The sequence below is a fragment of the Mobula hypostoma genome, chromosome 28 (genome assembly GCF_963921235.1).
Source record: "Mobula hypostoma chromosome 28, sMobHyp1.1, whole genome shotgun sequence".
In the NCBI taxonomy this organism is placed as follows: Eukaryota; Metazoa; Chordata; class Chondrichthyes; order Myliobatiformes; family Myliobatidae; genus Mobula; species Mobula hypostoma.
Genome location: NC_086124.1, coordinates 11,875,260 through 11,890,401, shown reverse-complemented (window position 1 = coordinate 11,890,401; position 15,142 = coordinate 11,875,260). Strand labels below are relative to the sequence as shown.

General features: G+C 38.5%; 1 protein-coding gene across 1 annotated transcript; it reads right to left on the bottom strand.

The window, feature by feature from the left end:
* Positions 1–1,192: 1,192 nt before the first annotated feature.
* rpa2 (replication protein A2) lies at positions 1,193–15,097 on the bottom strand. Its single transcript, XM_063035523.1, has 9 exons — positions 14,985–15,097; positions 12,306–12,424; positions 9,879–9,980; positions 8,122–8,235; positions 4,829–4,903; positions 3,572–3,682; positions 2,876–2,998; positions 2,164–2,258; positions 1,193–2,077 (listed from the first exon to the last, which is right to left on the bottom strand). Exons 1-9 carry the CDS (start codon positions 14,998–15,000, stop codon positions 1,993–1,995), a joined length of 840 nt encoding a protein of 279 aa, XP_062891593.1. The 5' UTR covers positions 15,001–15,097; the 3' UTR covers positions 1,193–1,992.
* Between the last annotated feature and the right edge of the window lie 45 nt (positions 15,098–15,142).

Below are 15,142 nucleotides of genomic sequence, written 5' to 3'. Positions count from 1 at the left end.
ACTTCCGCCATCTCCAACAGAATCCCACCACCAAGTTATCTTTCCCTACCCCCGTGCCCCCCAAACTTCCTGCTTTCTACAGGGATGCCACTAACTTGTCCATTCATCCCTCCCCACTGAACTCCCTGCTGGCACTTATTCTTGCAAGCAGAACAACTGCTACACCTGCCCCTACACCTCCTCCCCCACTACCATTCAGGGCCCCAACAGTCCTTCTAGGTGAGACAACACTTTACCTGTGTGTCTGTTGGGGTCACTTACTGTATTCAGTGCTCCTGGTGTGGCCTCCTGAATATCAGAGTGTCCCAACCTGGATTGGGAGATTGCTTCGCCGAGTACCTACTCTCTGTCCAGAGCAGCAAAAACCTCCACCAAACGTTTCCTGCAGTGGTTGATCAGACTTGCACAATGGTGAGGAGGAATTTTAGACCATTCCTCCATACAAAACTGTCCACATTCCCCCATGCCCAAAATAATAGGGAAGTCTAAAATTAAAGGGCATGGAAGCTAAGAGGGAAAAGATTTAAAAGAATACAAGTTTTTTTCCACAACGGGTGGTAGGTACATAGAACAAGCTGCCAGAAGAAGTGGTAGAGGCATGTATAATTAGAACACTTAAAAGACATTTGAATAGGTAAGAAGGCTAGGAAAGGTTTAAAGAAATACGTGGCAAAAGCAGACCAAAAGGGATGAACTCAGACAGCAATATGGCTGGCATAGACTATTTAGTCCAATGGAGCCAGTTTCCTCACTATGTAACTATGACTACTTTCCATGCCACTGGTCTCATTTCTGATCCACTAGGTCCAAAGAAAGAAAATTTGAACATTTGCCTAGGAAACTAACCATCCCAGACCGAAATAGAAATGTTTACAATGCCTCTACCTTACTTGAAACAAAGTTTTGAATGTCAATGTCACATTCTCGTATCACCATCATCCTACTTCACTGGCAAATTACTGCCTATATGTTTCCAATCTTACCTCACTTGATACTAAAGCCTTCATTTGTACCTGTTCTCCCACTTCTTGAGCTACAAACTCAAGTTACTCCAACTGTGCAACCCCAGTATATCTATTAATGCAGCCATCCCTTCACTTGTCTATGCCTTAAAACTTTCATTTTGTTCAATTTTATTCAATTAAAAAGGTATTCCATTCCCAAAGGTATAAAAGGCAGAGGTAATAATGTAATGCAAAATTATTGTTTTATTATTCTAACAAAAATTATACATATGTACCACTTAAACTGACAATATTTTTAAATCTATTCTATAATTCTAAATGACTTTATACAGTTAAGAAAAGAAAAATTCTAGGAAAATAATGGATGAACAAAAACTAAATTCTAATCCATGGGTTTTGATATTGATGTTGCGACAGCAAAAACAAATATAATTCAGGTCCATATTCAAAAAAAAGTTATGAAGCTAAAAACCTGTTTTTTTTAACAAAGTTTGAGACAACTTATACTCTACATAAATTATTAGCAATTAATACTTAGGACACTTTATCCAATTGGATGCACAAGGGCAAGTGAAACAGCCCATAAAACTGGCAATTTTAACAGATATTCATAATTTTTGGCATTTGCAAAAATTAAAAGTTCCTAAGCTAACTAGTTAAATTATATCAATACATTTTGTTTCTTCTGATCATATTTATACAAAAATAAATGCTTATAAGACTGGGCATTAAGACCATTTAAATTCTCCATTTTAAATCCAAGCAGTAGCAGTAGTACAATTTCCTCTATTATAGCCTCAGAGGAACGACGTATCAGATACTGTGCTACAGGACTACCGAAGAGATGTTTGGAAAGGTCAAGCTGTTGCATTGAAATTACACAACAAAAAACAAGGAAAATGCCTAGAGGTATCACTGTTCCCTCTTTCAAATTCTACTTAAGTTTACCCACACAGTGTAGTATCCAAGACAAAGCCTCTGCAGGTTTTGGAACAGCTCAAATACTAAAAGCATGCTTGATTCACATTTATTCAGCATCCGTTGATCTGAAGTGATCCTCATCCACCGTTGAGTAAATGTGTCCTTCATTGCTCAGAAATTCCACAGCCTGCCTGTTTAAAATAAAACTGTAACCATCAGTCTTTGTTTAACATAAATTTATTGTAAGTATTTTTGCTAAAACAAAAATGACACTAACTTGATAGCAACAATGTTCATATTCTTCAGTGTTCTCTTCATGTAGTCAATGCTCATGCCCTCTTGTTCCCGACAATTTCGAATTAAATTCAGTACCTGAAGAAATATTATTTTGGCAGCACAAAAACATACATATCAGTTTTCAATAATAAATTTTACTTCCAACTTTAAGATAACAATTCAAAAAATGTCTGGTGTAACAACAGTATAATTAGGACAGTGTAGCAACTAAAAGCGTCATTGGAGTTTGTTAGTATCACACACTATAACAACGCACATTGGCAGGGTTGGGTATGCTGCAGTAAACAGAACTGAAGTATTTCACAAAGGTGATGTAGAAACCAAAATATCTAATTCATGCAAGAGAGGAAATGTGCAAAGGATGACTTGTGATCTCACTGGGTGTACAAATGACACCAAGCAAAAGATTAGACACACCAAGGCAAAGGAGAATGATTGAACTGGAACAATTTCCAGATGGGCTTTAATTCACCTGGAAATCATGGTAAAGCAATATAATTCCAGGAAGTGTGGGGGGGGGAGACGGGGGGGAGGAGGTGGAAAATAAGATTTGGGTGAGATCCATTTTAATGCAACTTTACACAAAAGTCAATTAAAGTGGATGCAAAAGAATAGATGATGTCTAAAGAATAGACATTTAAAGAGGCAAAATGGATTATTATTAGACAAGGTTCATGCCAAGTTTGTTTTACCTGACTTTGTTGACTTGTTAGACCATTCATCAGTGCGTCATTAGCACCAGCATATATTCCAACTGGACCTGCTTCATTTCGCATTGAACTGTGCAAAGCTAGAGAAGATCCTCCGGGGACAGACTAAAGAAAAAGACATGCAGGATTACAACCATGTGAATATTTGGTTTAAATTGTATTGAAACTCAAAACTGAATAAATTTCAACTGTCCTGAGTATTCCCCCTCTCCCAAATACTTGAATCCATGCAAATAAATGACCATTTTTTTCCCTCAGTACCCAATCCCCTATCCTTATCCATATCAAATCAATTTATGTTCACTCAACTAATAGAGGTCTTACCCACATTGCCCTCCACCCCACAGTGAATTAGTCAACTAGGAATAAGTAAGACACAAGACATAGGAGCAGAATTAGGCCATTCAGCCTATCAAATGACTTATGATCTCGCAATGACTCTGTCATTCGATTATGGCTGATTTATTTTCCCTCTCAACCCCATCAGATGATTAATCTCTTGGCTCGTGACCATTCACCTAATGAAACATTTTTCCAGTTCAGGTTACCCAAGATAGAAACCACAGTTCAAAAGTCAACAATTATGAAGGGCAGTACAATTTCTCACTCTATTACAAAGTTAAATATTAGGAACATAATGACAGAAAGCCCAAGGTTTCATAAATATTTTGTACACACCTGTGGTTTATTCAGCAATAGATGGGCCTGCACCACCTCCAACATATGTGATGTTAGTTCATTCATGTCTTCCAAAGGCATTATCTTAAAAGCTACCAAGCTCTTCTTGTTCTACCAAGAATAAATGCCACTTGATCAAAACGCTGTTGAACAGTTACATAGGATCTCAAACAGTTCTCAAAATCAAAAAATATGTACTGTAAAGCAATTACAGACTTTTTACAAGTAGAAGGCTAATGGAATTTTGAGTACAGAAACAGGCACTTCAAGTCAATACAAATTATCAAGAACTTGACTATATAAATACTATTTTCCAGAATTCAGCCTTCTATGCTCTTGTGCTTTAAGCACACATCTAAATACTTGAATGTTATGACAAAAGCTGCCTCTGACTTTGGTGGACCAGTCTCCCAAGAATGACCATATCAAAGGTTAACTGGTCCATGTTAGTTATATCAACCTCACAACCAATACTGCTCTTTAAGTATCCAATATGATTAGTTATAAAGTGTCTCCTCTTAAAGCTATGCTGACTAAACACATTTCCTCCCTCTCCAAATAAAGTATTTTCTCCACCAATAATTTTCCTGTTACGTTAGGACCTGTGGCTTCTCTTCCAGAATAAAGGTACCATATCTGCTGTCCTCTAGTTACCTAGCACTTATGCCGAGAGGATTTGAAATTTTTTTGTCAGATCTTTGGTAATCTCCCTTGCCTTCAAGAACAACCTGGGATACACCTCGTTAAGCTTTAGGATTTTTTCCACTTTTAACCCCACTGAGGCACCCAATACCTCCTTTGCAAAGGAAAGTCTACTGCCCTGTCCTCATCCTTCTAGCGTAAATAATGGATCGCTTTTGTCCAAACTCCACAATCGAAGACTAACTGATCATCAGAATTAGCATTGTTTAAATACTGTTTCTCTTTCTCAGAGAATTTAGTTCTCTTCCACAAACAAAAACTATCAAATGTTTCATTTATTCAGAAGCACATTCAGACTAACTATAATTCTACAAATAAAATTTTCCATTTTAAGAAAAAACGCTAAGCATTGTTACAATAACTGCAGTTAAAATATACAAGTTCCTTACTTAAGTATTCAGCAGTCAGAAGAAATAATGAGAATAACATAGAACAAAAGCAACAATTTTCAAACCCACATATCCCAAGATACAAAACTAACCAAATTTAATAAATATCAATTGGACAAAGATCTACTGATGCTCTACAATTAATGATTACACCTTTATGCATTACCTGAAACGATCGAAGATGCCCAGCTACTTTTACATAGGTGCCTGGAGGAACCACGATATTCTCACTTCCAGCTTCCTGCATTAAACAAAATCAGTGGGAAGACAATCAGAAGTAGAATTTCAAACATAGCTGAGAGCAAATATAAACAAAATAGGAGCACACAAAATTAAAATGGCAACGTACGCAGTTGAAGGGGAAGAAAATTGGCATCATATTAGATCAACAGCAAAATGCACATAAAGCAAATAGCAAATAAAGATATTATGCATTTGGCAAAAAGCAGCTAACTAAAATGTGTTACTGACTAAATTCTAGAAAATGACTTCACGATTGTCTGTGTTGGGTGGAACTGCCTTCATCAGGTTCCACACAGATCTATTGGGTGAAATTACTTCTTCCCCTTGGGACCCCACAAATGACTTTTCCCTTAAATATCAATGAAAGTCCTTTTGTAAGTTTTTCTTTCCATCACCTGGAGATTATAAACATGTTTAAAAAAGGTTTTCCATAGCCCATAGTTTCTTCCCATCTCTTCAAACATATCTCAAGTCTTTGAAGCATCCAAGGAGTTAACTTCTATTTTTCTCTATTATATTGATTTTAAACACATTAAGATTCTCAATTACTTTTTTGTCTCCAATGAGAAAAAGTAGTGTTTGTCCATCTTTATAGGCAAAATACTTCATCTGTGGAACCATTCTAGTGAATATTCCCTGTACATACTCTAGGTCATTCGTAACCCCTCTGGAGTGTTGACCAGAATTGCAACAATATTCCAGTTATGGCCTATCCAGTATACTACAAAAGTTCCACACAACCCCCTTACATTTGTCCTCTGCTCATACATCATTATCTTTAAAGACGTCAATGATCTATTCTTAAGACGTTTCCTCTCTTGTTGGCGAAATCATTCAAAGTTATGCCTACAGATCACCACAGCTACATCACCACCACTTAACCTTTCCTGTGCACCAACTGTAACATCAATGGCCATATTGGGAAGACTGAAGCAACTATGTTGGTCCTTCCACCCTTATTACCACCTAGCTGTCTCAATTAACACATCCGACCAGACAACCCCTACAACTCATCGCTGTAAATTGAGGGCAGGGTTGCAATCACAAATATTCCCTTTGTGCTTTCAATCTCTCCCACCATTTCTGATGGAAATTTTAAAAAACTCTTTCCCAGTTCTGAACCTTAACTCTTTCCTCAGATACTGCTCAGCCTTGCTGTTATTTTAAACACTCCCCTACCCTCCCAGTTTTCTTTTAATTTCACACTTCCAGCATTTGGAGGTTTTTATTTTCAGCTCTAATCCCCTCCCTGGCCATTATTAGTGCTAATCCAGACTGCTTGCATTTTGGATATTTTATCTTGTCTGGACCCTGTTTCAGCTCTTTCATCAGCAGTACACACTTCCTTCTCCAATGCATCTCAGCTCACCTGCTCCTGAAATCCTCAATCATTCCCCTGCTATCTCTGGACTATAAAAGGCTCTCTAGAACACTTCCCAAATTGCATATGCCACTAATCTGAAGTTTAGTCAAACTTCACATCACAATCTGCTTGGCTTCTGGTACAGCACACCCCCAAATTTAAAAAAAATAAAAGATTGTAAAATCTTTCCAATGCCACCCCGTCCGTAACCTCCTTCAGTTTATAATCATCAGGTTATAATTTTGGAACAGCTATTTATTTCAAGATACACTTTAAACCATTCTTTTGTCAAAGCATTTTAATCACTCAGCATAACATTTTTGTTTCATAGCTTTTTGAAGCTTTAACTTCATTTCAGATGCTACAAATGTAAATGTTGAAACTACTTTTTACAGTTTACTCATCATTTAAAGATTTCCTGACTTGAAAAAAGTTCAGCCTGAAAATTTTTCATTTCACATAGCTTGAAATCTAGAAGCTTATTCCTTAAGTTCTTCCTTCCATTGCTTATTTCTAATTACTATTTTATACCCATCCTACCACCTTGTCCCATGTGCTCAAGTGCTCAAATTCTTAACTCTTTCAACTGTTAAACCTCAATTATATGATTCAATCTTGTTAATTCAACTCATCAACTGTACTTAAAAATAAGTTGAATTGCGAATTCAATCTGAACAGTCAGTACGGGCGGTGATATTCAAAGGTATTGAATTCGCAAAATTTAAATTGTGAACATAGGCATAATAATGTGAACCTGTACAAGTTCTAGCAAGATCACATTATGGAATGAATCTAAAAGAAATTACAATTATGAGCTATCTGTGAAATTGAGGCACTTTAGTATGTATATTTGTTGTTCAGGGAGCCGACAAAAGAAGAAAAGTTAAAGCAGTTACTGAAATAGTTGAATATTTAGGTTATGGGCCAAATGTTGACAAATGAAACTAGTCTGGATGGACCATATTTGCTGGCATGGACCAGTTGGGACAAAGAGCCTGTTTCCATGCTGTTTAACTCTTGGACTGGAATAAAGGGGGTATGTGTAAAGCCACAGCTATGCAAAGACATGGTGCAATAAGTACAGTCCAGCCATCAGTACTTCTGGGCTTGGATATTTTGGCTCTAGACAGAAAGAATTACCAGAATGTTATATGTATGCCAAAATTTAAACGATATTAAGACAACATCTTTTAAGTTTATGTTTTATTTATGGAATGTGGTGCTGCCGATTATCAATCCGTAATTGTTCTGTGCCTTGGTTACCATCCTGGGTCTCTAAAATGAAGGGGTTATGTGCTATTTACAGGCCATTATCCAAACGTTGAGATTCCAAATGCAGAAGGAACTGGGTGCATCAGTGTATCGTTCTCAAAAAGTTGGCATGTAGATAGTTGAGAAAATAATAGCATTATTTATTGCAAGGGAAATTTCATATAAGCATGATAGGATGGCAGAGCAGACTTGATGGGCTGAATGGCCTAATTCTGCTCCTATGACTTATGGACAAGGGGCAAGTTAGAAAATAACACTGTGTGTACAATACAGAATTTTCTGTCACAAACACTAAAGGATTAATTACTGTAAAGGAGAAATAGCTAAGTTACAGATGAAAGTAGAAGCACTATTATATTTTATCATAAACAGAATTTTACAACTGCTAAATTACCTACATCATGAGGTTATCAGATTCAACTTTTTAATAGATTATTCAGCACATTTGGACATGGCATCTTTTAATAGTATGCACACTGACACACATCTTAAGAAACAAAGGTCACCAGTTATTTGATTTTATATTTAAAAGGTAGTTAAAAAATGCAACATCGAGTACAATATGTGGCTTGTTAACTTACATCTGTATCTACCCATTGTCTCACATCCATGGGGGGTCCCGTCATGTCATCCAACTTGTATAGGATATTTGTTGGGGCTTTTTCTGAATCTTTGATTATGCCAACCACAGTAACCTGCAAAATCATAAAAACAGAAAAAGTTGCAAATACTTAGTTCAGAAAGCAGATACAGAGGAAAAACTCGCAGTGTTTCAGATTTCCAGCATCTGCCATTCTCTTTTCCTTTAAATTGTATTACGAGCTACTCATTCCACCAGATAAAAATTAGCAACATTCAACTAAAATTTTGTCAATATAAGTTGTCACAAGTTAAATCCTTTCCTTACATTATTTTTTAAATAAATTTTACCATTCCCTCAACTGCTTTTAAGGTTTCTGTTACCACCCAACTTTTAGTAGGGCATTTCCTCTAACCGTGCAACACAAACACACTCACTGGTTACTCAACACTTGCAATTATCTGCAACACCTGTAATCTCCTCAATATCAGAGAAACCAGATATAGATTTGGTGACTGCATTCAGTTTGCAGGAGTGACAGCGAGCTTTTGGTTCCCTGCCACCAATTCTCAATTCCACACTAGGTTTGAAATCTTTTTGTAACTAGCATTATTATGACAAGTTACTTCTTAGTGCAAGTGATATGTGCTTTGCAGGCAAAGTCAATATTTACTTGAAAAAGTGGCCATGAGCTCCTTTCTCAAACTACTGGAAGCCTTGAGATTTGGGGATACACACAATTCTGTCAGGTGCAAGATTTTTGACCTTACAACAGCAATACCTTTCCTAGACAAGACAGTGTGTGGCTTAGAGGACAACTTCCAGGTGGCTGTCTTGCCATGCTTTTTTTTCTTTCTTATTCTACAGATGGAGCATTACATTTGTATATCTAGCATCATTTTTATTTCAAAACTACAAATCATTAAACAATCAAATGACTTCTAAACCAGATTAACATAACCTTTTTTTTCCTGTTTGGTGATAGGCTTCCTCATCCACACTATTTACAAACTGCAAACAGCTATGGCTGCAAACATCAATCCCCATATTACCCAATAGACAAATCCCGTGAAACCAAGAACCTTTTATTCCCATCTTTTGCTTTCTGTTCAATAACCAGTTTTCAATCTGTCAGTTTATTGCCTTCATTTCCAAGGTTTAACCTTCTTACCAATAGCTTTTGTTGAACATTATTAAAAGCCACCCAAAAATCCAAGTATACAAAATCCACTGGCTCTTCATCATCCACTCTGCTAGTCACATCCTCACAGATAAGTCAAAAATTATTTTGCTTTCATATCCATGCCAACTTTGCTCAATCCTGTTATTCATTTCCATGTGTTCCATTAATAGATTCCAGAGTTTCCCTAGTGATGTTCAGTGAACAGATTGACACTTAGTACCATCCAGTCCACAGAAACAATTCAAGAATCAATACTATTTTGGAAGATGGTATTTACCACCTCTTTCAAAACTTCAGGATATTGGTCATCTTAGAGATTTATTGTGTACTTGTATACCGCTGGAAAATGTAATAAATAAATAATTTTAGGGCAGAAAATAAAAACAACTATAACTACAAAGATATTCACCCATAAATTGATGTTAGTTTAAAATTAATCTACAGCAAGGGTTCCCAACATTTCTTATGACATGCAGCCTTACCATTAAGCAAGGAGTCCATAGACCCCAGATTGGAAACCCCTGCTCTACAGGTACTGTATTCACGCATACTTAAAACCTAAAGTTCTCATTCACCTGAGACAACTCCACCTCTCCAATTCTGAAAATATCCTCTGTTTGTGACGCAGACATCAGCTGTGACACTGTACAAGGAACGATTTGCTGGGTCCGGGATCTCTAGAGTGAAAACAAAGTTAACCCTTTGAAACTATGGCTTACCAGATCCTTTATAACATGTTTAGAGAAAGAAAAAAAGTGTAACAGTGTTAAAGGACATGACTATTCCTATATTGTTCTCCAAGAAGACAATTAGTCTGATGGATTTTAAGTACTAAAATCATATTTTTGATTAGTCATCATGTCCTATCCTTAAAACATTTTTTTCTATTTTAAAAATACTCTTAATAAATATGTGCCATAAATAGCTTTACTAACATGCATTTTATTTGCCTCTTGCTCAGTCAGGAAAATGACAGCATCGTCAGACTACAAAGATATATTCCTTTGTTATGTAGGACACATTTGCAGTCAAATGATACAAACCACAATTGGTTTTAAGTGAACCATTTTGATGCAGTTAAAAAATATGCAACTCTTAAAATTATCAATAAGTAACAATGCTATTCTTTCCAAGATGTTTTTTTAATAACTTAAAGGCAAAGTTACAATGTATTAATTAAAAATGTTCAAAGGCGACACTAATAATTGAATTTATTGTCACATAGTGGAAAAACTGTTTTGCATGTCATCTATACCAGGGGTCCCCAACCTTTTTTGCAATGCGGACCGATTTATTATTGACAATATTCTTGCAGACTGGCAGACCTGAGGGGTGGGGGAAGGGTTGCCAACGGGCAAGAGTAGCAGTCAAATACTTAGCCTTGACTTTGATCCAGAATCCCAGCAGAGATGTTATGTCAAACATACTTTTCAGCCCGTCGTCATTTGCAAGCTCGAGGAGTTGATCTCCTTCCCGTGCTGACATGGATGACATGCAGGTAATGACCTTGCGTGTGTTCAAATTCAACAGTGCGTGGCAGGGAATGAGGAAAGGTACAGCTGACTCATATCGGCAAATCATATCGTTTCCTCATGGCCCGGTAGCACATGACTTGCGGCCCGGTGATTGGGGACCGCTGATCTATACACACCATTTCAAAATGCAAGTATATGGAGGTAGTACAATGGGGAAATCAGTAATAATAAAGAATATAGTGTTTTAGTTACAAAATGTAATTCACATTTATAAATAAGGTGCAAGTGCCCTTAGACCAACCCAACAGAGCAACGAAGCACTCTTGATCCTCCAACCCAAACATTCAAGGATATTGTTAAAGAGTTACCTGCATAGGCTGTGCACTGTGCCGTTCTATACTGTGCTAGGACCCTGGCTTAAACATTTGCATTTTGTTGGCCCTCTAAGTCACTCATGGTTTCACTTGGAGAGGTTGCCTGCTTAAGTAGCAGGGAGCAGTGTGACTGCTCACCTCTGAGATGTAAGCTTCTGGCAGCATTTTGTTGGTGTATGTTGTATCTGCACATCATTCTTGCATGGGTGGGCAAAGCCATCTTCTGTGCTTTCCTTGTTTTAATATATATGCTGCAAAAGTAGTAAATAGGACCATTTTGGTAGAGGAAAGTGTGCTCCATCTGCAGGATGTGACGCAAGTTGGTATCACCCCCCTGCTTGGCTGCAAAGCTATTCCGTGCCTAGATAACCAATCACTCACCCGTGATTTTTCACCAAAGACAAAACTCTGGCTAGGAAAGCTGTACAGTCAGAGGGAGAGACAACACCCATGATATAGGCTAAGAGGTGAAGAACTAACTGTAGGCACCAGGAGATTGTCAATACATGGAATAGGTGCTTGCAGTCCCCAGCAATTGAGCTTTAAACTACAATTCTGAGTTATTGTACAACTCAGCTGGCTGAAACAACACTAGCCTTCACAGGCAATCGCTCCACATCAAACCCATTTCATTTCTGCGTGCTTGTGATTAAAAGGCTGGGATTCACATCAGGTTTGTGCACAATAATGGACAGCAAAGGGAGGGCAGTGACTCAGGCCTGATCCCAGTACAGCTATGAGAAGGGAAGGTGTTGCCTGAGATTCCAGGCAAAGCAGTTATGCAGCCTTTGATTCATAATACTATCGTAACCCATTGTAGTGGTTTTGCCCCTGGAAAAATATCCACACTGTTAAGCATGGTGCCAATGTACTACAGCATGGCATAGACTTTCTATTACACATATATTATCAGAACCAAAAAAAAAAGTCAAACCAAATAGCCAAATAAAAAGCTGTTATTTTTGTTCATTTAAAACAACAAAGGGAAAAGAATATAACTTGCATAATCTAAAGATAGTAAAAACAAAAATCAGTAAAACAGAAAGCACTGCCCATTTAAACAAGAACCAAGAATTTTCAAATTGAAAATCTTTACATTGTGTCCCAAAATTTTTGGCTGTGCTTATGAAGCCAATTCTATTGAAATACTTACTGTTTTCCTGTCACTCTGACTACCTCCAACAGGAGAACCAAATCCGCCAGGTGACTGCATGTAGCCCCCACCTCCTGAACCAGTATCTCCAAAATTTCCATAACCACCATCGAAAGAGCCTGGCAAAAATGTTACAAATCAGTCATAGAAGTAGAACACAATACTATTTCATACAAATAACTACCTACTGTTCTTTTCAAAGAGGATTTCTCCCTCCACCCGATTGAATGGAAAGTCCATTTAAGGTCCATCCCTGATTGCTGCAGAAGTTGTTATCAGCAGTCCGTACACTGCTAGGTTGTTCCAGGAGCTAGTCACTGATGAAGGAATAGCAGTTTATTTCTAATTCAGAATGTTATACAACTGAGAAGAAATCAGCAGGTGTTGGTATCCCCACATCCCAACTACCATTGTTGTTCTTCAAAATAGTGGTTGCTAGTTTGGAAGACGCTGTTAAAATAGCCCTGGTGTTTAACTACCATGCATTTTGTAGATGGTATACTTGCAGTCACACTGATAGCAATCAATACTTAGAAAGGATAGGGTGCCAGGTTATGATAAACTGCTTGAATGTTACTACTGATGTAATCATCCTTGCAACTGCGGAGCATCTGACCTGTACCTTGAAAATGATGGGAAGGCCATGCGTAGGAAGGCAACCCACTCAGATTACAGGCCTGAGCCACCTTTGCAGTCATAGCATTTATGCAATGATCCACTTGCATTTTAGATCACTAGTGACCCACCCAAGATATTGGTGAAGAGGTACTTTCTGATGGCAATACCATTGGATATCAAGAGTAGGTGATTAGATTCTGTGATGGAGATAGTTATCAGCTCGCACTGTGGAGCAGACTCAATGGGTCAAGCGGCCCAAATCTGCTATGTCTTATAGTCCCATGTCATTTGCCCTTTTTATGTTTGTGTCTGAATATTGTCTAAGTTTTGTTGCACTCAGGCACAGGATGAGTTAAACTGAACATTCTTCATTCTTCGACTGTTTCAAGGGCTCTACAGTTTGATGTTTAATATTCTGTGTGCTATTTGCTCTTTTATTGCTATTTGTGTGATGTGTTCTTTTTATTGGGTATTTGGTGTTTTCTTTATACAGGTTTAATGGCATTTCTTTGTTTCTTGGCTGCCTGTGGGAAGATGAACATCAGGGTTGTATATGGCATACATACTTTGATAATAATTGTACTTTGAATCTTGACAAACTTATCTGAACAATCCACTTAGCCTCAAGCTGCACGTTAATTGACGTGATAGCCAGTTTGTCCAGCCAAGGACATGCCTTGAGGAAACATTTTGGTGTGCACTTCCTAAGTTTTTTTACATTACAGGAAGCAGTTTTTGAACCCTTTTGATCCAGAGCTACCTGAACATCTCCAGGATGTAGAAGGAAATACAGTAACAGGGGGAGTGTGGAAACCCCTAGATAAGTAACTGTAACATTATCAGTATCAATAACATATTCTAAACCCTTGACCTCTACCACCCAAGTATGCACATCCAATTGCCTCCTGAACATTACTGTCAAATGTTTGGGGGCAGCACGGTAGCATAGTGGTTAGCACAATGCTTTACAATATAGATGACCCGAGTTCAATTCCCGCCGCAGCCTGTAAGCAGTATGTTCTCCTCGTGACTGCGTGGGGTTTTCTCTGGGTGCTGCAGTTTCCTCCCACAGTCCAAAGACATACCTGTCTGTGATAGTAAGTTAATTAGCCATTGTATATTGTCCTGTGATTAGGATAGGATTAAATCAGGGGACTGCTATTCCACTCTGTACGTTAATAAAATCTGCTTCCCCTACCTTCCACTTTCTGCGTAAGGAAAAATTGTCTCAAGTCTCCTTAAACTTTCCTTTCAGATTAAAGCTACACCCTCCAGTACCTTAATACTTGCAACCTCGGGAAAAATCTACCTACTCTAGTTATGGCCCTCATAATTTTACAATCTTCTGTCAGGTGACCCCCTCTGCTTCTTGTATCCCAGAGAAAACAAACCAGGTTTGTTCAACCTGCCCTTGTAGCTAATACTCCAACCCATCCTTCAACCAGCTCTTCTGGCTGGCCCCAGCAGTAGCCAGAACTCCACACAATACCTGAAATATGGCCTGACCAAAACTTGATACAGCTACAAAATGACGCAAGTCTTATATGATTTTAAGTCGTGCATCTTACAAATGTAAATACTATTTTCCCTCCTTGATAATTACAATGAATCAGGGCTCCTCATGTCTGAAATTCAGTGCGGCAGCCCCTCACCGTAATGTCACTATTGTTGTAATGCTCTTTGTACAAAAAAAAGCAAGTTTTGGAAGGTTGATATTTCTCAAGTACTTTGGCGATAGAAGCTTGGAAAACTTAATTGATTATGGTGCAGGTGGATAATCGACCCCATCTGGAGATTATCCCTTTTCTTCTACCCGAGACGGTATCCCTTCTTTACTAAACCTGGTCGCATCTCCACTGCAGCCCCTTCCCTAAGCCAAAACACCTCCAGAGGCCACTGGGCCGCCCATTCTCCCAGCCCCGTCCTGTTGACATTTGCACACTTCCAAACTTCTTTCAGTCTTACAGCCTCCGCCCGCACCAAAGACAGCGGGTGGAGTGCGGCAAGCCGGGTGGGCCGAGCTCCTCAGCACACGCTCAGGGGCAGCCTTCCCTCACTCACCCGCGTTGTTCCACATTTCTCCTCAGCAAGCGGTCGGCGGACGAAACTACGCACGCCGCTCGGCCAAAACCCGCCAAACAGGCCTCGTGCAACAGCCGACCACTCACGCTTCTGCGTACTGAAAGCCTCGGCCAATCAGTGCCTCGGATGGCACGGGG